This window comes from Gigantopelta aegis, chromosome 8, assembly GCF_016097555.1.
Source record: "Gigantopelta aegis isolate Gae_Host chromosome 8, Gae_host_genome, whole genome shotgun sequence".
NCBI classification, from domain to species: Eukaryota; Metazoa; Mollusca; class Gastropoda; order Neomphalida; family Peltospiridae; genus Gigantopelta; species Gigantopelta aegis.
In genome coordinates this window covers 23725410-23749625 of record NC_054706.1, presented here as the reverse complement: position 1 = coordinate 23749625, position 24216 = coordinate 23725410, and the positions used below count along the sequence as shown (strand labels likewise).

Here is a 24216-nt window from a genome sequence, read left to right as displayed (position 1 = left end):
AAAGTCATTCTAATATTCCATGTGTCTCAGTTTTAAAATGTATTTTTTTATGTAAAGCAAGACAAACGTTGATTTTAAAAACCAAATGTGATGTCTGTAACAACAGGATCTTGGAAGCCCTACGAACATCAATGCTGGGGAGGATGCGAAAAAGGAAACATCTTCAAAAAAGGAACGTCTGCGATCTCTCGACACCTTCAGAGGGTGAGTTGACATTATTACTTGTATATACAGAAATGTTTCTGTTCAAGCATCTTATTACTGCAGGACCATTGGAATAGCATGGGGGAGATATGGCCATTTAAAGTATTCATGATGACCATACCCATTTAATTTTGTTTTTAAAAACTGGACTTCGCATGCAGATTCTCCTGGCCCTATAGGGCCATTACATACAAATCCTTATAAGGGCTTTCAACAAGACTCTCATGAGTTGCCCCCAACAACCGGCCATGCCATTTTTAAGTGCAGAACCAGAAAATGATCACCCAATCGATCAAGCTTCCCAGAGGGCTAAAATAGGGGGCAACGGTTACCGTGGGAGAACAACTCTCGACGGCCCCCAATAGGCAAGGTTCCAACAAGAGCTATATTTTGGCAATCTAAGTCAAAATCATTCAAATAGCTTGTCAAGTTACTTTCGATAAACATTCCAAATTCAATAGCACCACAAATGGCCCCGCCCACTGCCAACCCTGGTCGGGCTGCTGGTGTTCTCTTGCATTTGCCAGCACAGACGGTCCTGCCTCCCTCCCACCCTACCCCCTTTTCTGTCCTGGACAGAGGAGCCGGCATAAGTCGACACCTGCACCAGAGACGGGCATACACTACAACAGCTTGCTCTGAATGTGCACGTTACGCCCTTTGACCTGACCTGACCTTGCAAATTCAGAATCTGCAATCAGAATCATGCTAGCTCAGATACATTTTGAGATACTTTTGTCACACATCACTTCCCTTCATTTAGGCCATTAAAGCTCTACAACATACATGTTTCTTTGAATCAAAAGGAAACTTCAAATGGCCATATTTCCCTGAATACTGAGAACTGGGTCAAACTGTTTTAGATTACAGGGTTTCATACTGGAACCCTTCCTGTAATTAAGTACCAGTATACGAGTAAAATCTGAGGTGATCTGGCTGGGACAGAAATGTCAGCTACAATGGTTGATTTGACATCGGAGAACCCTGCACTGATCGAAACCTGGACACTTAATTAGTAGCTAATTATCTTGTGTTAGGTGTTGACAAACATTCCTTTCCTTTCCAATTTAGAGACTGGATTAAAACTGTATACAATTTGTATGTGAGTCTTAGCATATTTCATTTTAAATGACCATATGTTTGACATCCAATGGCCGATGATTAATAAATCAATGTGCTCTAGTGGTGTTGTTAAACTAAACAAACTTTTTTTTAAATTTCATTTTGAACTTAAATACAGACTATGAAACATCCAAACATGCATGATCTTCACATCAAATTGGACCATTGATGTCTTCTTGTATAAGTAAAATGTTGATGCAGAATATATCATTGATTTATTTTTTTTAGGCTCTCCATCCTGGTAATGATATTTGTCAATTTACGAGCAGGGGATTATTGGTTTTTTAAACACTCCAAATGGAATGGTCTGCATTTAGCAGATCTAGTGTTTCCATGGTGAGTTGCCATCTGCAGGATGCATGCGCTCTCTGTGATGGTTTTTTGCATGCATGGTGGCATCACTATCTCTTTTTGCCATTTGTTTTTGCGTGTGTTTGTAACAGCCAGTACTAACATCTTGTTTGGGGTTTTTTGTTTGGGTTTGTTTAGGTTTTTGGTGTGTTTTTTGGGGGGGTGCTTGTCTTTGTTTGTTGTTGTTTCTTCAGTGTAATCAGCTTTCAGTAGTATTCATTTTGCTTTCTTGCTAAAATCTGATAAATACATTTGATTTTGTTTACAAATCTATACATCTGTACAAGATGGAGTACTAAGAGCATTTAACATAGCCATATTACCTGATTCAAACTGTAACAGAAGCTTGATGTATAATGTCAGGTATTTCTCTAAACATAATTCCAAGAATACAGAACAACAGAACAGGATTCAGAATGCACACACCATGGAGGCATCATTAATTCCATATTGGAAATAATGAAAAATAATTACTAGCATAATTAAACTCGAATTTCATGCATGGATGACTTTTTGTTTTCTCTGCTTACTTTCTTGCTTGTTTCTGGTTATGTATCTGCTTATATCGCTCTATTAGTTGCTATATTATTCATGAGACCATATATTTTATTAGTTCAAAACTTAAAGAAAGGGTAGGAGTAGTAAAAATAAAAAGTCATGCAAGATACAGTAATACCCAGGGTATGTTTAGATTTTAAAAATCACTTTTTTTTACTATAACCCACACACAGTGACACACACACACACATTTAACTGAGGTACATGTACTGTATAATAGTACTATAATAGTCGCTGACATTCATTCATTCATTAAATTTTATATTTATGTTTGTGCTTGTATCCAATAAGTTCAAGCACAATGTCCTGGGCACACACCTCAGCTGTCTGGGCTGTCTGTCCAGGACAGTGGGTTAGTGAGAGAGAAGTTGATTTGGAGGCCTTACACCTACCCACAGAGTAATTTAACTCGCAATGGGTGTGAGCCAGTGCCAGGAGGCAAACCCAAAACCTACTAGCCTTATGTCTGCTAACATAGCTGTCAGTTGGATTGTGCGACTATACCAGGCATTTTTGCAGATTATACAATTCTTGTTACAGAACAGTTATCTTTTGAAAACTATACAGTAATTGTTGCTTCATATACATAGGATGTCTATCTATCTGTCTGTCTGTCTGTTTGTCTGTAGTTGTCTAACAGCATGCTTCCTTCCTGTGTAGATTGAGTTTAACGATAATGAATTTTGTAAACTACGGTGGTGGAGGCTACTGGTTCTTTGATCACTCTGTGTGGAACGGTGTCACTGTGGCTGATCTCGTGTTTCCTTGGTAGGTTGCATGTTTCATTCCTTGTCATTTCTCCCATCCCTAACCATGCAAGACAGACCCATTCCATGACATCAGCCCATGCGGAATAAATCTTTCTCCCATCCCTAGCCATTCAAGACAGACCCATTCCTAGCCATTCAAGACAGACCCATTCCATGACGTCAGCCCATGCGGAATAAATCTTTCTCCCATCCCTAGCCATTCAAGACAGACCCATTCCTAGCCATTCAAGACAGACCCATTCCATGACATCAGCCCATGTGGAATAAATCTTTCTCCCATCCCTAGCCATTCAAGACAGACCCATTCCTAGCCATTCAAGACAGACCCGTTCCATGACGTCAGCCCATGCGGAATAAATCTTTCTCCCATCCCTAGCCATGCAAGACAGACCCATTCCATGACATCAGCCCATGTGGAATAAATATGTCTTGCATGGGCTATGACGTCATTGAATTTAACATGGGGAGTATAGTATGGCTTTGGTGATATAGGACGTCGTATCAATGCGAGTTGGTTAGTTTTAGATCAATATTTTGTTATTAAAACCTTTATTATAAAAGCTATCTTGTTAATTTGTAGTGTTAAATTATATTTAACACATGAAACAGACGGGGCAAATATAATAGTGTAGTTTATTTATGATAAAATGGTTAAATAAAGAAGTTACTTTTCAGCCATCTTTGTTTGTTCGTGTAAAATAATGGTTTATTTATCGAATGGATGGGAGAAAAAGACTCCATCATATGCGGTCATGTGGGATAGAAAAAGTGCACCCTCGGTGGTGAAAATTCCAACCCTTGGACTTGGCAAGCCTCATTCCGGGTCTAAATTTCCACAACCTTGGTGTACATTTTCAATCCCTTATGACCACATATGATGGATTCTATTATTATACTCAGCAAAATTAATTAAGTGCCAGTACAGTTGAGTATTGTGATTTCGAGACCCTAAGATTTGCCTTGATCGGAAGGACCCTACTTTGAAACTGACAACAATACAAATGTCACATGCCTGTACCTAAATATGTTTATAGTTACTGTACTTAATTAATGTCAAATGAAAATAAAGTCCACTGGAACACTGCTGATATAATAAACACCCTAAAACAAATGGCATCCGGTTAAAGTATTGTAAAATCGAGAACAAGCACAGTGTTACTTTCTATGACGTCACATTCAATTGAGGTCACTTAAAAGAAATGTTTGTTTTTTTAAAGAATTACCAAAATGTCTATACTGGCCCTAATTAATTTGTTTGTGTATAATACTAAAGTTACTATTACTATTGTGGTTTTCACTGCATGCTAACACAGGGCTAGCACTGCATGGGTGTGCAGACATGTTCATTAACTTATCTATTAAAGTTATAAAATGGCAAAAACCTGCCATTATTTTCCAACTTAAAATTATTTCATAAAATTAAAATAAAATTCACCAGTTGAGTTTAAAATGTGCAATTGTCGAATATTGCGAGTTTCAGAACTAGCCCTGCTAACGCATACTAGATGTTTGATATCTCAATCTGGAGTGTTAATTCTACCGTAGTCTTGATCTGTAGGCCTAAATGGTTGTCTATATAGCTTTATTTAAAAAACCTTTATATTTATTCTATACATTTTAACATTTTAAGTTTTAAAAACAGTGAGTGAGTGCTCCGCAAGGCTCAATGGGTAGGTGTAAACCACTTGCACCGACTAGTGATCCATAACTGGTTCAACAAAGGCCATGATTTGTGCTATCCTGCCTGTGGGAAGCGCAAATAAAAGATCCCTTGCTGCCTGTCATAAAAGAGTAGCCTGTGTGGCGACAGCGGGTTTCCTCTAAAAAAACAGTTTCAGAATGACCATATGTTTGACGTCCAATAGCCGATGATAAGATAAAAAATCAATGTGCTCTAGTGGCGTCGTTAAATAAAACAAACTTTACTCTTTTTTTTAAAAACAGGTGCGTGTGCAGGCGAATCTAGAATGTTGCAAGCAGTGTTTACAGGGAGTGGAGTCATGCTCCCTAGAACCCCAAAACCAACCACCTGTACACGCACATGAAAATATCTTTTAATGTATTAATAGTGATGTTATGTAAGAATATATTGATATGTAAAATGAAAACAAATCTCTGGGGTTTTAGGAGAAATGGGGTAAATTATATATTATTCAACTTCATAAAATTGCTTTTGAAAATGTTTTTTGGAAGATTATGTGTACTATAATAATTGTAATTTTAATAATTGTATCATTTGCAAAATATGAATATGAAGTGAAATTATAAGATACGTTATATTTATTGTATATGGAGCCAAAACAATGGTGCAGAAATTGTTGTCAACAAATGTAGTTGTATGTAACAATTCAGTATATCTGACACTGACACTGGCTTATAACATGATTTGTGGTTCATCATTTTGGACCCACAACTTGTATATATCAAAGGTCACAGTCCTCTCTATGGGAAAGTGCATATAAAAGATCCCTTTCTGCTAATGGAAAAAATTAATAATGTGGGATTCCTTTAAAATAAATGTGTGACATCCGGTATCTGATGATTCATACAATAATTTGCTCTAGTGTTGTCGTTAAATAATTTTTTTAAATTTAAAATGTAAAAAACCCACATTAATTTTGTCTGTGTTTAGGTTTGTGTTCATCATGGGCACATCGATGGTGTTCAGCTTCAGCTCGCAGGTCAAGCGGAGCGCAACGAAGAAAGGAATGTTCTGGAAGATCTTCAAGAGATCTGTCATTCTCTTTGGACTTGGACTCTTCCTCAACTCCGGTGGTTATTCAGATGGTACGTATGTGTCACGGTATACAATGGTTATTCAGGCAGTACGTATGTGTCATGGTATACGGTGGTCAGCTAGGCGGTATGTATGTGTCGTGGTATACGGTGGTCAGCCAGGCAGTACGTATGTGTCATGGTATATCGAGTCCTCAACTCCGGTGGTCAGCCAGGCAGTACGTATGTGTCATGGTATATCGAGTCGTCAACTCCGGTGATCAGCCAGGCAGTACGTATGTGTCATGGTATATCGAGTCGTCAACTCCGGTGGTCAGCCAGGCAGTACGTATGTGTCATGGTATATCGAGTCGTCAACTCTGGTGGTCAGCCAGGCAGTACGTATGTGTCATGGTATATCGAGTCCTCAACTCCGGTGATCAGCCAGGCAGTACGTATGTGTCATGGTATATCGAGTCCTCAACTCCGGTGATCAGCCAGGCAGTACGTATGTGTCATGGTATATCGAGTCCTCAACTCCGGTGATCAGCCAGGCAGTACGTATGTGTCATGGTATATCGAGTCCTCAACTCCGGTGATCAGCCAGGCAGTATGTATGTGTCGTGGTATACGATGGTCAGCCAGACTGTATGTATGTGTCATGGTATACGGTGGTCAGCCAGGCAGTACGTATGTGTCATGGTATATCAAGTCCTCAACTCTGGTGATCAGCCAGGCAGTACGTATGTGTCATGGTATATCGAGTCCTCAACTCCGGTGGTCAGCCAGGCAGTACGTATGTGTCATGGTATATCGAGTCCTCAACTCCGGTGGTAATTAATCAATGTGTTCTAGTGTTGTTGTTAAACAAAACAAACTTTAGCTGTAGTAGGAATAGCCTATACGGGTGCAGCTGATTACCTCTCATTTTCTAGACCAAGTGTTGATATAACCAGGAAATTGCTGTAGTTTAAAATGTGCTGAGGTGATGCTAAACAAATACTGTAGATTCTTAAATTAATGCATCCCTAAATTAATGCGAGTGGTGGTGGGCAGACTAAAATGCGACATGAAATTAATGCGAGTGGCCTTCCTTTGAAATATTACTTGCCTAACAGCACAAGTCTGCATTTTTTTTTTTAATCTGAGTTGCAGGAGTTTTTAATGAGATCAAGTCACTAACATGGCTGTGTACACATCAGTTAACCTGTTTAGTCCCTAATGTTTTTGCAGCAATCATTTACATCATGTGTATCTGGTTAAGCATTAGCATACCATGTACCATTACAACTGCATCTGTGAATGGCGATATCAGAATTTTAATCTTTGTTTGTTTTGTTTTAATAACGCTATGCACATAGACAAAACTTAGAAATAAATGTGTCATATTATTAATGCCAATAACACGAATTCATAATTTTTGCATTAATATTATGATTGCATTAATTTTAGGATCTACAGTATTCATTACCTTTCTTGTTTCAGGTGTTGAGCTGTCTAAATTCCGAATTCCCGGAGTGTTGCAGCGTTTTGGAGGAACCTATCTAATCATTGCGACAATCCACATGTTTTTTGTGCAAACGGCAGATGAAAACCAAGTAAGATATTAGTTAGAGTATTATCTATAGTCCGTCCCACAGGGAACACCTTTTTTCATACTATGGAATTTACTTCAAGTTATTTATTTCTGAGCTGATTGTTTTCTAAATTGCACACAAAAATAGTATATTTTTGTTATTTCCAAAACACTTTTTCTTTTCTTTTTACACCAAACCAACCTGAAATTATTTACACAAAAAAATGTGTAGGACGATGGTATGGACTATGGCTGCTGTAAATTCTGTCTGTTTTGGACAACACTTGGAATCTAGCTCTATTGGTAGAGCACTCTAAAATTAGATTTAAAAAACAAATAAGTATGTGTATTATAGACACAGTATTTAATGGTCCCTCATGGTTGGAAATTTCAAAATTGACAGTTTTTAACACTGAGCACACTTAGCAATATTTTCACCAGAAGACACTTGAGCTAGTTTAAGATATTTGTCACAACCAACCTTTCTTCTATTTTTGTTCTTGTGAACAGAGTCAGCTAAACATAATTTGGAAATAATACAAAATATTTCTCTCCAGTCAAACTTTATTTTGATATGATTGTTATTTTTAGTATGTTTTATACGTAAAATATTAAAGTATATAATCAGGGCTCGCGCTGTCGGTTGCCAAATTAGCCATTGGCTAATTTTTTTTTTTAAATGGCTTATAAAATTTACAAGTGGCTAAAATTTCTCTCTTCTGATGTGAACAAACGGTTACATAATCTATCCGACACCTCAAACATAATAATAATACCAATTATTCAATTAGTGTAATAGCGATCTCACGACCAGTAACAAGAAACAGTGTCATCCAGAATACAGCATAGGCCTAATGATGTTTGCTTATTTTAATAATGGTTATTAATTAACAGGATGCATTCAACATGCATGAAATCAAAGTCTGGAAGATCTGTAACTTGTTATTTTAACTTTGTAAAGTAATAAAAACAGACTGACAATGCGTGTCAATTTGAATACATATACCAGTTCAGGGCCGAAAGACATGTAGGCTATCCCAAGGGCTGAGTTCAGCCAGACCGAGCGAAAAGAAAACGTTCTCTAGGACTGGTTTGTGCAGTTCACATTAAACCAAATGGACACGACGGGCCACCAATCAAATAGTTCACGAACATTAGGAAGAACGTTCGTTGGCTGAACTGAGGACAGCTCTTGGCAGGAATATACATCACGTGTCTTGATGTAAATTTGTAGAAAAACAATAGTTGCTCACATCAATGAATACCTAACTGCAGTTTCGTTTATTTCTTTGTCTTTGTTAATTTCGTACCCATGGTCGAGAGCATGCATGCAGATCGCGATTGCGGGAAATGAACATGCAGTATTTATACAAATTGCATTTAAACGAACACTGAAAAAAATTAGTTTACAATAATCATATTTGTTAGATAATGTTAAATATAAATTTGTAAGACTGTGAGATGACATTTAATAAGTTAGCTGGATTTTAAAAAGACCGTAAATTTCAATTTTATTAATGGGGGTTTATTTTGTTTTATAAATGGAATATACTGTGAAGTCAGCATTCTTAGCCTAGGTATTTTACAAGCAGAAATCACAAGCATTTAACACGATGCTGAAATCAACAGTAACAACATGGCGCAAATTATGATATTGTTGGGGGTGGGGAATTGATGGGTTACTTAAAAAAAAGTAAAAATGAAAAAAAAAAAAAATTCAAACTAACATAAAGATTACTATTTAAAGAAATAATGAGCTCTATATTAAAAAAAAATAGCTCTCAACTTTTTATTTGGGGAAAAAAGGAAGAAAGAAAAAACAACACCCTCCATAAACATCCACCCATCCCCATATTTCGGTATGTTTGTTAATTTAATGTCATAGGCCTTAGAAGTGGGGGCAGGTGTAGGGGGTACTGGCTTCCAACTCTGAAGATAATGCATCATCCCCTTCCCCCACTGCTGAAAAATCAAAATAATATATTAACTGCCCGTACCCCCATTGCTGTCTTTGATTTTGATCAGGTAATACGGTTTTGTTATTCAGATTTATTCCACTTTGTACACAATTAGCTGAAAAAGAAGCATTTTCATATTCATATACATGTATAAATACTCTATACAGTACTGCGTAAAACAATTTTGGCTAAAGCATTTTCAGTATGGCTAATAAAAATTCCATTTAGTTAATATTTTGGCTACAGGTATTTTTGATCCAGGGTGATTCCTGATAATTGTGTTTTATTATAGTTCTGGCAGTGGTCACCAGAATGGCATAAGTACATGTATAAAACATTAAATTATTTTGTGTTTTAACACATGTTTTTGTCACTAGTAAATTATAAAATATTTAAATATTTTGTGTTGCTGCACTGGTTGTGGTTGCGATTAAGTTATAAATTAAATACATGTATAAGTTATACAGTTAATTGTTTTGTGTTTCGGCACCGGTGGTGGTTGACAATATGTTATAAAATTTTATGCTATCAGGCTTTCTCCCTGAAAATAATTTGAGGGTACATAATAAAAACAAAACAGACCATTAGTGTCCATACTATACATATAGTCCATCCCATCCTCCTACAAAAATGTTTTTTTGAAAATAGTTTCAGTTTTAGTTTCACGTAAGAAGAAAAGTAAAAGCATGTTGCAAATAACAAAACAAACCCTAATCAGCTTAGAAATAAATAACATAGTAAATAACAAAACAAACCCTAATCAGCTTAGAAATAAATAACATAGTAAATAACAAAACAAACCCTAATCAGCTTAGAAATAAATAACATAGTAAATAACAAAACAAACCCTAATCAGCTTAGAAATAAATAACATAGTAAATAACAAAACAAACCCTAATCAGCTTAGAAATAAATAACATAGTAAATTCCATAGTATTGAATTATTTGGATGGTGGTCGCCAATAAGTTATAAAATATTGAATTATTTTGTGTTTTTGTTGCAGCACCGGCGGTGATCGCCAATAAGTTATAAAATATTGAATTATTTTGTGTTTGTGATGCAGCACCGGAGGTGATGGCCAATAAGTTATAAAATATTGAATTATTTTGTGTTTTTGTTGCAGCACCGGCGGTGATGGCCAATAAGTTATAAAATATTGAATAATTTTGTGTTTGTGATGCAGCACCGGAGGTGATGGCCAATAAGTTATAAAATATTGAATAATTTTGTGTTTGTGATGCAGCACCGGAGGTGATGGCCAATAAGTTATAAAATATTGAATAATTTTGTGTTTGTGATGCAGCACCGGAGGTGATGGCCAATAAGTTATAAAATATTGAATTATTTTGTGTTTGTGTTGCAGCACCAGCAGTGGTCGCCAATAAGTTATAAAATATTGAATTGTTTTGTGTTTGTGATGCAGCACCGGTGGTGGGCGCCAATAAGTTATAAAATATTGAATTATTTTGTGTTTGTGTTGCAGCACTGGAGGTGGTCGCCAATAAGTTATAAAATACTGTAAATCATGTAATTAATACGTCATGATATTATTGCGTCCGTACATGAGCGAACAAAAATGCTTATTTTTATTAATGCATCGGGCAAAAGTCCACATCACATAAAAACTACAGTTATGTTGTTATTATATTGTTTGGGCTTCATCTTTCATGTTAAAAGAAGTCAATAGTTGTTTTCACAGCTACTACATAACCTGAAGCTAATCGCATGGTGGGTAGACCAGTAAGCCCTAATTACTTAAAGTAGTGTAATTAGTATAACTACACCTTATTGTTAAGGGTATGCCTCGCACTTTTGTGTGGTGATTGCTTCTAATTAATCCACCAGTAGGAATAAAAGGTAAACGGGTCGCTATTACAGGGAACAATATTTCATGCGAACGCAGACGTATTATTCTAACAAATGTTTTAGACTGATTTTATACACTTGATGTGCAGCACAGCAACAGACGTTAACAAATGCGATATATTGCAACAGTGACAACTTGCGACCAGTCTAAATTAAATGCCATGTATAGAATCGAGCCAAATGGTTTGAAGAAATACGCACGGATTGTTGGTTACGGTTATATTATTTTCTACTGTTTCATTTTTAAAGGAATATATTTAGTAATAAAATTTGTTGATTATAATTTTACAAATGTTCAAAACAGTTTAAATGTATACAGTAATCCAGAAGTGTAAGAAAATTTGAAAAATACTCACATCGCAAAATGAGCTTTTTAAAAACAAAACATTTGGAACATCACTGTATTATATAACCGCTATGATATTCCAGGAAAGCGAAAATAGCATGGCAACATCGAAACAAAAGAAAGATTCTTGAAGTATTCACAAAAAGACGTTTAACAAAAATAGTTTTTGTATTTTGTTTTATTTTATTTAGAAGTATTATAGTAAAATCCTGCACATTTTTTGTATTGGGAATGAGACTAAACAAAATGCGTCAAGTTATTATTGCATCGATGTGTTCGCCGCATTTTTCGCATTAATTACTTGCAACCGGCCTCGGTGGCGTCGTGGTAGGCCATCGGTCTACAGGCTGGTAGGTACTGGGTTCGGATCCCAGTCGAGGCATGGGATTTTTAATCCAGATACTGACTCCAAACCCTGAGTGAGTGCTCCGCAAGGCTCAATGGGTAGGTGTAAACTACTTGCACCGACCAGTGATCCATAACTGGTTCAACAAAGGCCATGGTTTATGCTATCCTGCCTGTGGGAAGTGCAAATAAAAGATCCCTTGCTGCTAAGCGGAAGAGTAGCCTATGTAGTGGCGACAGCGGGTTTCCTCTCAAAATCTGTGTGGTCCTTAACCATATGTCTGACGCCATATAACCGTAAATAAAATGTGTTGAGTGCGTCGTTAAATAAAACATTTCTTTCTTTCTTTCTAATTACTTGCTCTCATTAATTTCATGATTTACAGTATTGAATTATTTTGTGTGAGTTGCAGCACCGGTGGTGATCGCCGATAAGTTATAAAATATTGAATTATTTTGTGTTTGTGTTGCAGCACCGGTGGTGGTCGCCTATAAGTTATAAAATATTGAATTATTTTGTGTTTGTGTTGCAGCACCGGTGGTGGTCGCCAGTGAGAGACGTGTTTGACTACTGGGTGGAGTGGATCATCAACATCGTGATGGTCATTGTGTGGATTGGCATCACGTTCGGTCTCAAAGTGCCAGGCTGTCCCACGTAATAGAGTCTTATGTTCTTTTAGATGTAATTAACATAGTTTAAGGTGTCACTCACCAAATTGCCAAATGCAAATTAAACTTGAATTTGGCGAATATATTTCATTACTGATTCACCAAAAAGCTAATTCGAAAATTGTCTGTCATTTATGGATTTACCACCATTTTTGCTGCTTGGCTAAATGAAACTTAATATTTGGTAACAGATTTTCTAAGCAAATTCGTTAGGCAAGCAATCACGTGAAGTTTCAAATAAAATGCATTAAACAGTTTGGCAAGGTGATCAGTTGGTTGCACTCCTAAGACTTTCCAGGCAAGTGTGGAGAGGAGAGGGAATGATCACTCTCCTAAGACATTCCAAGCAAGTGTAGAGGGGAGAGGGAATGATCACTATCCTAAGACTTTCCAGGCAAGTGTGGAGAGGAGAGGGAATGATCACTATCCTAAGACTTTCCAGGCAAGTGTGGAGAGGAGAGGGAATGATCACACTCCTAAGACTTTCCAGGCAAGTGTGGAGAGGAGAGGGAATGATCACTCTCCTAAGACTTTCCAGACATGTGTGGAGAGGAGAGGGAATGATCACTCTCCTAAGACTTTCCAGGCAAGTGTGGAGGGGAGAGGGAATGATCACACTCCTAAGACTTTCCAGGCAAGTGTGGAGGGGAGAGGGAATGATCACTATCCTAAGACTTTCCAGGCATGTGTGGAGAGGAGAGGGAATGATCACTCAACTTTCTTGGTGAAGACCAGCCACTGATTAAAGGGATCATCCTGAGTTTGCCGCCATAATAAAATGATTATGATTAACAGATACGTTTTGATACCAAAATTACATATTAAACTCTTTCTTCTTTTTTTTTAATATACGCTTCTGTATAAATAATGTGTTTTCATCGTTTCAATAATTTTGTAATTACATAATTTCTTTTATATATATTTATATTACAAAGTAAAAGGAACAGTGACTGCTACAAACATTAGCGTATGATTGCAAAGACATTGGATATATATATATATATTTATTTATCCCGCAATCACTGTATACACTGTATGGCAAGATATGACTAGATAAATGTCTATACATGTGTATTTTTGTCACTGGCCAAAAATATAGGTCACGTGACGTAAGCCCAACTCGACTCGAGTGTTTCAGTCTAATTAAAATTAGCTCCACTATTACATTTGGATCTAACAGCAGCCAGTTGGAGCTCATGTCCACCAATCAAAACCTTACTTGCAGAATCATGCCAGTGATTTAAAAATAATTTGAAAACATTCGAATTATCCTGAGGGTATACGACAAGTTTCGTGTGAATTACAGATGCCTTAAAACTGAAGACTGATTTAGTTGGGTTTTGTTTTTTTTAATAAATAAATAATTTGTAATGTGAAATTGAAGACTGATAACCCATCCTGTACGTATTGGTATGGTTCGCTGTACTGCGGCCACTAAAATACATGTAGACTCGCCCGATATTTTTAGAATTTGTATGCTCCCAAATAACGTTATAAAAGGCGAAGTGTGATTGGTCAATATTTAAATTATTATTTACAGACGAAATGTTACCTGGACATTGGAGTCTATGCAGTGTTGTTAGCAATCTGATTAAAATTAGTTCTACTGGTCTAAATAAGGCATTTGTAATTCACACAAAACATGTCGTATACCCTCAGGATAATTCGAAATGTTTTCAAATTATTTTTAAATCACTGGCATGATTCTGCAAGTAAGGTTTTGATTGGTGGACATGAGCTCCAACTGGCTGCTGTTAGATCCACATGTAATAGTGGAGCTAATTTTAATTAGATTGCGAGTGTTTCAGACTAGATTTTCAATAAACATACTCTTTAAATCATTTGTTTAAGTACAGTAAATACAAATAACTTTTAGTTTTGCGATAACAATACAAAACTTATATATTTATTATGAATTAGAGTTTAGAAACGCTTTTTGAATGTGACAGAATGTTACAAAAATGATGTCATGTATCTTGTATGACGTCATACGGCAAAAGCCATGCTAGGTTGACTACTCAATTTGCTTACCAAAAAAATGGAATAAATAATGATTTTCCGACTATTCCGTAGGATTGCAGGATAAAAGAAATAACTGGTTACTGTCTTAAGATATCGGCTTTATCCTGCTCAGGTCAAATGGCGAAAGCAGCTTGGCAGAGCCTCACTGCATTCGCCATTCTAACCTTCACAGGATAAAGCTGATATCTTAAGACGGTAACCAGTTATTCCCTATATATACACTGATATCCTATAACAGGAAAATGTATTTAATATGTAATTTTAATTGCTAAAATGGCTCTGTTAGTCGAAAACAATGAAACTCAGGACAGCTAGTCCCTAAATTTAAATCTGTTACATCTTTCATGCTAGCATGTCATTAAACATTCATTAATTGAAGCAATATCTTACCTTCACATCCTACAGTTTTGTGTCCTAATGGATAGCAATACAACCAAAAGTAGAATTTTAATAAAGATGTGCAATTATTACTATCATCACATGTTGTAAGTTTCCTTCATCAGACAAATCTGTTGGTAGGTTTTTTAATACATGTAATACATTAATACCAGGGGTTTATTTCTAAAATCTGACTTGACTCCCATGACTTTGGGAATTTTAGCAGTGTTTTCAGTTTCATTTAAAAAATATCTTAGAATCGAAAAGACTAATACTTTACATATATCGGTACTTGTATTTAGTCAAATTAATATCTAGTCTTATGTATTGTTTTCAAAATGTGCCTTTATATAATAATAAAAAATTTGTAGTATTTATATTGATTGTGAATTTTTTACTCCAAAATTGGGAATAAAAAATGACATAGCCTTTGGGGAATGGTGGGGAATGATGCCGATTATCAGAGTCTGGAAACATAGGTAATAAAACCCTGAATACACTGTAAAAGATGCCCCATATTATGCACACAAAAAATTATATTGGGCAAACTGTGTGAAATGGTGAAACACTATAGTGCAACTCTTTGTTTCTTCTTTTTTAACACTGCCCAACAAAATTGTCTTTCAGTTACATTTTGATAGTTAAATGCAATATTGTGCATCAATGTAGCATCATCAGATCAGAAAGAAGACATAACTCTGATTTGGATATTGAATAAAACTGATTTATATACAGGAATTTTTTATTTAAAGTTAAAGTTTGATTTGTTTAACCATACCACTAGAGCACATTGATTAATGATCAACAGTTATTGGATGTGAAACATTTGGTAATTTTGGCTAACGTGTATATTCTTAAGCCCGCTATATTTTTTCATTAGTAGCAAGGGATCTTTTATATGTACCATCCCACAGACAGGATAGCACATACATGTACCACAGCCTTTGATATACCAGTTGTGATGCACTGGTTGGAATGAGAAATAGCCCAATGGGCCCACCGACGGGGATCGATCCCAAACCGACCACACATCAAGCGAGCACTTTACCACTGGCCTTTGTCTGGCCCATACATTATTTAAGGATGCACTGAACACATTTTAATTAGGGTTATGTGGTTAAGAATCAAAGAGAAAACTTGCTGCTGCCACTCCATGGGCTACTCTTTTTGATAAGAAGCAAGCAATCTTTTATGCATGTGCAGCATTTCACAGAACAACAAACAAAAATTATAGTAAAAAACAAAATAGCAGTTTGCAGAAATTGATGTATGCTGTGATGAGAATCTAAAAACAATTCCTTCCTTTGCTTTACTTCTGTGTGTATACTTTTTACAGTGGTTATCTCAGCCCGGGAGGTATGGCGGATCACGGACAATACCCGAACTGTACCGGTGGAGCAGCTGGTTATATCGATCGTCAGGTTTTTGGTGATGCCCATATCTACCAGCATAACACGGCTGAAGTAAGATTTCTGTTTCTCTTTCAATCTGTTTAGATCCTCTACTGTCAGTTTTTTGGTCATGACCATATCTACCAACATAGCACGTCTGAAGTAAGGTTTCTGTTTCTGTTTCAGTCTGTTTAGACCCTGTTCTGTCAGTTTTCTCTGTCTTTCGTCTTTTTGAGATGTCTTATGAATGGGTGCAGTGTCTGTGTACTTCCCTGCACCCACCTGGCATCCTTTGTTTGTTTGTTGAGTATTAAGCATAATAATAAAAACAGTCTATCGGTGGACTGACATAAATACACATTTTTGATAAAGGATAAGATATCCTGACCTCACCATTTAAGGGGAACTATCATTCTGGTTCCCCATACATCCCCTGAGACTAGATCAAATCTAATTTAGGGTGTATACCACCAAATCAAATCCCATAGACGACAGTAGTAGTACCTGCAGCGTATTAATCAACATATACACTACTGATATAAATACTACCACCCCTCACACTTACAGCAAATAAGAAAGAAAAAAATGCGGGTGAAGCTGCTCATTTCGAAGATAATAGGTAGTGCCTATGGCTATCCTAGTTCTGCACAAAATGTTAGTAATTTGAGTACACAAGGCTACATGTATTTGACTGGTACTAGCTAGATGAAATAAAATTGCATACCTTTTTGGCCCAGATGAAACTAATTTTTTTTACAACAAACACACTCATATTTATCACCAATGACAGGACATGTGTTATTAACTGCTCTATCAAAAGTTAATCACTCCCCTCAGTTGTTTTCATGGCGGGGTTTGGCTGTGTAAACAAATTAATAATGGGTTTTTTGCATTCAGATTGATAAATGAATCAGTTATGTGATTTAACAACTCCAGCCCGAATTTTCACATAGATCTAAATGTGAAGTCATATCATTTTCCTAGTTAGTTAATGTAACATGTTTGCCTTAGTTGATGTAAAATGGTTGTCCTCATCACCAATGAATACATGTAACAAATTTACTCACATTGTTAACTATCATCTAATATAGAATACACTGAAGTAGAAAAATATTATTTGTGTTCAGTGTTCTTCAAAACTGTAAATGTGTGGTGTTTTGTCATTGTAGGAAATATATCACACCCCTGTACCCCATGAGCTAGAGGGTCTTCTTGGAACACTAACGTCCTGTTTCATACCTGTAACTGTAAACGTGTGACTGTTTTGTCATTGTAGGAAATATATCACACCCCTGTACCCCATGAGCTAGAGGGTCTTCTTGGAACACTAACGTCCCGTTTCATACCTGTAACTGTAAACGTGTGACTGTTTTGTCATTGTAGGAAATATATCACACCCCTGTACCCCACGACCCAGAAGGTCTTCTTGGAACACTGATGTCCTGTTTCATACCTGTAACTGTAAACATGTAACTGTTTTGTCATTGTAGGAAATATATCACACCCCTGTACCCCACGACCCAGAAGGTCTTCTTGGAACACTGATGTCCTGTTTCATGTGCTTTCTGGGCCTTCAGGTAGGTTCACAGTGTACACAGGTTCACACCTACACCTACATAAATAATATACTGAACAGTGTACACAGGCTCACACCTACACCTACACCTACATAAATAATATACTGAACAGTGTACACAGGCTCACACCTACACCTGCATACATAATATACTGAACAGTGTACAAACAGCTACACCTGCACAAATAATATACTGAACAGTGTACACCGGCTCACACCTACACCTGCATACATAATATACTGAACAGTGTACACTGTCTCACACCTACACCTGCACACATAATATACTGAACAGTGTACACAGGCTCACACCTACACCTGCATAAATAATATACTGAACAGTGTACACAGGCTCACACCTACACCTGCAGACATAATATACTGAACAGTGTACACACAGCTACACCTGCACAAATAATATACTGAACAGTGTACATAGGCTCACACCTACACCTGCAGACATAATATACTGAACAGTGTACACACAGCTACACCTGCACAAATAATATACTGAACAGTGTACACAGGCTCACACCTACACCTGCATACATAATATACTGAACAGTGTACACACAGCTACACCTGCACAAATAATATACTGAACAGTGTACACAGGCTCACACCTACACCTGCATACATAATATACTGAACAGTGTACACAGGCTCACACCTACACCTGCATACATAATATACTGAACAGTGTACACACAGCTACACCTGCACAAATAATATACTGAACAGTACATACAGCTACACCTGCATACATAATATATTGAACAGTGTACACTGACTCACACCTACACCTGCATAAATAATATACTGAACAGTACACAGGCTCACATCTACATCTACATAAATAATATACTGAACAGTGTATACAGGCTCACACCTACACCTGCATACATAATATACTGAACAGTGTACACAGGCTCACACCTACACCTGCATACATAATATACTGAACAGTGTACACAGGCTCACACCTACACCTGCATACATAATATACTGAACAGTGTACACACAGCTACACCTGCACAAATAATATACTGAACAGTACATACAGCTACACCTGCATACATAATATATTGAACAATGTACACTGACTCACACCTACACCTGCATAAATAATATACTGAACAGTACACAGGCTCACATCTACATCTACATAAATAATATACTGAACAGTGTATACAGGCTCACACCTACACCTGCATACATAATATACTGAACAGTGTACACAGGCTCACACCTACACCTGCATACATAATATACTGAACAGTGTACACAGGCTCACACCTACACCTGCATACATAATATACTGAACAGTGTACACACAGCTACACCTGCACAAATAATATACTGAACAGTACATACAGCTACACCTGCATACATAATATATTGAACAGTGTACACTGACTCACACCTACACCTGCATACATAATATACTGAACAGTGTACACAGGCTCACACCTACACCTGCATACATAATATACTGAACAGTGTACACAGGCTCACACCTACACCTGCATACATAATATATTGAACAATGTACACTGACTCACACCTACACCTGCATAAATAATATACTGAACAGTACACAGGCTCACATCTACATCTACATAAATAATATACTGAACAGTGTATACAGGCTCACACCTACACCTGCATACATAATATACTGAACAGTACACAGGCTCACATCTACATCTACATAAATAATATACTGAACAGTGTATACAGGCTCACACCTACACCTGCATACATAATATATTGAACAGTGTACACAGGCTCACACCTACACCTGCATACATAATATACTGAACAGTACACAGGCTCACACCTACACCTGCAGACATAATATACTGAACAGTGTACACTGACTCACACCTACACCTGCATACATAATATACTGAACAGTACACAGGCTCACACCTACACCTGCATACATAATATACTGAACAGTGTACACTGACTCACACCTACACCTGCATACATAATATATTGAACAGTGTACACAGGCTCACACCTACACCTGCATAAATAATATACTGAACAGTGTACACAGGCTCACACCTACACCTGCATACATAATATACTGAACAGTACACAGGCTCACATCTACATCTACATAAATAATATACTGAACAGTGTATACAGGCTCACATCTACATCTACATCTACATAAATAATATATTGAACAGTGTACACAGGCTCACACCTATAATGTACACCTGCATTAATAATATACTGAACAGTGTACAGAGGCTCACACAAATAATACAGTGAGCAGTGTACACACAGCTACACCTGCACAAATTATATACTGAACATTGTACACGGGCTCACAGCTACACCTGCATAAATTATATACTGAACAGCAGCAAGCATGTAAATTAAAATATATGCAAATAATTACATATAGTATGTCAAAATTCTAAAAGAAACTAAACTATTATTAATTACAGCAAAAAATATCGAGTTGGACCAGTAGAGGACTATAGGTTTTGCCTCCGTCCTTCTGTCTGTCCCATGTGTAGATTTCCCGGACCTATTTCGCTTTGCCTCGAGATATTGAGCTGGGCCCATATTTTCGAAGCTATCTTAGCCTACGAAATCGTGAAATCATCGTAAGCTATGACGTCACTATGGCGTGCGCTGTAGTGACGTCACAACCTACGACGGTTTTACGATTTCGTAGCGCTAAGATGGCTTCGAAAATAGGGCCCCTGATATTTTGTGTGTAGCTTTACAATATACTGTTAAGACTTTCATGGTAATTTACCTATTTTTGACAGAGTTATGGCCCTTAATTGAACAAATACACAAATAAGGCTGATGTTTGCCCGAATTATACGAAAATGCCAGAATCTGGATAACAAAATTTATTCATATTAGCCTTACAGCCAAATGGCTATATAGGGTTGCAAATGAATCGCTACACATTTTTTCATGTATTACAACTAATATTGTGAGTAGAATAATGGAAAGAAATACATGGCGAAAAGGTTTTCAGCCCGAATATCTCTTTATCTTTTTTGCCTGAATTTGAGGATTTGCTCCAGCCTGATATGCTTATGGCTAACATAATGAATGCCACATGTCAAAGAATACAAAACACCTACAGCTTGTCCTTTTGTTGGGGTTGGAGGGGGTGGGAAAGAATTTTTATTTTATTTAACGACGCACTCAACACATTTTATTTACGGTTATATGGCGTCAGACATATGGTTAAAGACCACACAGATTTTGAGAGGAAACCCGCTGTCGCCACTACATGGGCTACTCTTCCGATTAGCAGCAAGGGATCTTTTATTTGCGCTTCCCACAGGCAGGATAGCACAAACCATGGCCTTAGTTGAACCAGTTATGGATCACTGGTCGGTGCAAGTGGTTTACACCTACCCATTGAGCCTTGCGGAGCACTCACTCAGGGTTTGGAGTCGGTATCTGGATTAAAAATCCCATGTCTCGACTGGGATCCGAACCCAGTACCTACCAGCCTGTAGACCGATGGCCTGCCACGACGCCACCGAGGCCGTTTGGAAGGGGGTGGGGGATTTAGGTCAGTTGGTAGAGCACTCGCCTGAGGTGCTTGGGTCATAAGATCAAACCAACTCTGCAGACTCACTGGCTTCCCCCCCCCCATCCCAGCCAGTGCACTTCAACTGGTTTATCGTAGACTGTGGTATGTGCTGTCTTGTCTGGGGGAAGGGAAGCATATAAAAGATCTCTTGCTGTTAACGGGACAATGTAGCAGAGCTTCTCTGACTGTTACAGGGAGGCGGGATGTAGCCCAGTGGTACAGCGCTCGCTTGATGCGCGGTCAGTGTAGGATCGATCCCCGTCGGTGGGCCCATTGGGCTATTTCTCGTTCCAGCCAGTGTACCACGACTGGTATATCAAAGGCTGTGGTATGTACTACCCTGTCTGTGTGATGGTGCATATAAAAGATCCCTTGCTGCTAGTCGAAAAGAGTAGCCCATGAAGTGGCGACAGTGGGTTTCCTCTTAATATATGTGTGTTCCGTAACCATATGTCTGACGCCATATAACCGTAAATAAAATGTGTTGAGTGCATCGTTAAATAAAACATTTATTTTTTCTTTCTCACTGTTACATGTCAGAATTAACACAAATACATCATTAAAGTTCTAGAAATGCATGTAACTACTGGTATTTTTTAGTTACTATAGATTAGTGAGGCAATAAATATGTTTGATTACTTTTCAGGCAGGCAAGATTTTGTTTGTCTTCAAAGACTGGGTGCAGCGAATCAAACGGTTTGCCATCTGGGGAATAGTGCTGGTGAGTTACCAGGCAGCTGTGGTCAAATTGCTAAGAAAATGATTTGTTATCATTCTCAGTCTGTGTGTGTGGCCACCTGTCACTGGGTCAGTTGTTTTCTTCTTTTATGAGTCTTGATCAGAGGGGGCGAGACGTAGCCTAGTGGTAAACCGCTCGCTTGATGCACTGTCGGTTTGGAATCAATCCCCGTCAGTGGACCCATTTGGCTATTTCTCGTTCCAGCCAATGCTCCACAACTGGTGTAATAAAGGCCGTGGTGTGTACTATCCTGTCTGTGGGATGGTGCATATAAAAAGATCCCTTGCTGCTAATCGAAAAGAGTAGCCCATGAAGTGGCGACAGCAAGTTTCTTCTTTCAATATCTGTGTGGTCCTTAACCATATGTCTGACGCCATATAACCATAAATATAATGTGTTGAGTGCGTTGTTAAATAAAACATTTCCTTCCTGTGTGTGTGGCCACCTGTCATTGGGTGAGTTGTTTTCTTCTTTTACGAGTCTTGATCAGAGAAACACTTTCCACTATACACAATCAAATCGATGTATTTTGGTATTTGAGGGACTGATTAATTAATAACTACATTTATTACATACCTGTTAGTCTTACTATAGTGATAAGGACATTTTCAAACTGTGTGATAAATTTATCTTGCATCACACATACATGTGTATGTGTGATCTGGCCTGGTGCTTATAAAACGTTTAGAGTCTAGACTCGAGACTCTAATAGAGTCTGAGACACTAATGTTATGACAACGCCATACCCATTGTATGCGTGTGACGTCATTTGAGATTGAGTCTGGACTCTGAACGTTTTATAAGCACAGGCCCTGGACCAAAACTTGTAAATGGGGAATTCCCTTTTTATTTTTACTGGTGTTATCGCCTTTTTGTTACTAACGTCATACATTTATCATAGCTAGGATAATCAGTGTAATCAAAGTGTTTGATGTTTTTCAGATCACATACTTTGAGAATTTTATAACTTTCAAAATAAGATGTAAATTTTCATGTAAGGATATCCAAAATGATGTCATTCACATTTTACATCATTTTCATTCAAAAAAACATCGCATCACATATTCTTACGTCTTACATCATTTGGGATAGTGGTTAAAAAAAAAAAAAATTCAACCCCAGGTTAGGAGCTGTTTGACAACTACATATTTCAAAATTTAGCATTTTTGATACCCCTCCCCCAGTGCAATGTTTTGTATAACTAAGACCACTACACACTCTCACATTATGTAACACTCATCAGTACCCAGCCATCCACTTCAATTTCTCTGTCATTATGACATAATTTGACAAATATTGTTGGATTTTCTGTGTGTGTGTATTTATGTTTGTGTTGTTTGGTAATAAAGAGTAGATTTTCTTTTTTTTAAACATTTTTTAAAGAATAAAATAGCAGTAAATGGCAGCATTTTACTTTGTAAATAAACATGAGACAATTGTTTTGTAAATGTTGCATAATTCCTGAAAAGGATCCCCTCCCTCCCTTGTAATATAACACATCCCATGATACCCGGTAGGGGCGAGGCGTAGCCCAGTGGTAAAGCGCTCACTTGATTCATGGTCGGTTTGGGATCAATCCCCCTCAGTGCACCACAATTGGTACATCAAAGGCTGTGGTATGTGCTATCCTGTCAATGGGATGGTGCATATAAAAGATCCCATGCTGCTAATCAAAAAGAGTAGCCTATGAAGTGGCGACAGCGGGTTTCCTCTCTCAATATAACGCCATATAACTGTAAATAAAATGTGTTGAGTGCGTCGTTAAATAAAACATTTCCTTCCTTCCTTCCCATGATACCCCTTCCTTACCTAGAGTGTTACATAATTGTTGAATGGACCTTTAGAATGTAGTTTTAAGAAATATGTTTCAGGTGAGTATTGCCATTCAGATTTTTATCTAAAACCTGTACAGAATAGTCAGATCTATAGTCCGCCCGTCCCACAGGGAACGGCTTTTTTCATACTATGAAATTTACTACAAGTTATTTATTTCTGAGTCGATTGTTTTCTAAATTGTACACAAAAATCATATTTGTTTGTTATTTC

The 24216-nt window shown here is 37.3% G+C and overlaps 1 protein-coding gene across 4 annotated transcripts in view; it reads left to right on the top strand.

The window, feature by feature from the left end:
* LOC121379047 (heparan-alpha-glucosaminide N-acetyltransferase-like) overlaps positions 1-24216 on the top strand; it is a 55703-nt gene that overhangs the window by 24580 nt on the left and 6907 nt on the right. For all 4 annotated transcript variants that reach the window (XM_041507493.1, XM_041507494.1, XM_041507492.1 and 1 more), the window contains 8 exons: positions 107-204; positions 1555-1662; positions 5638-5792; positions 7206-7318; positions 12346-12467; positions 16218-16344; positions 17763-17849; positions 22078-22152. In XM_041507493.1, the coding sequence (XP_041363427.1) occupies positions 107-204; positions 1555-1662; positions 5638-5792; positions 7206-7318; positions 12346-12467; positions 16218-16344; positions 17763-17849; positions 22078-22152 (885 nt within the window). The remainder of the gene's footprint in view (positions 1-106; positions 205-1554; positions 1663-5637; positions 5793-7205; positions 7319-12345; positions 12468-16217; positions 16345-17762; positions 17850-22077; positions 22153-24216) is intronic.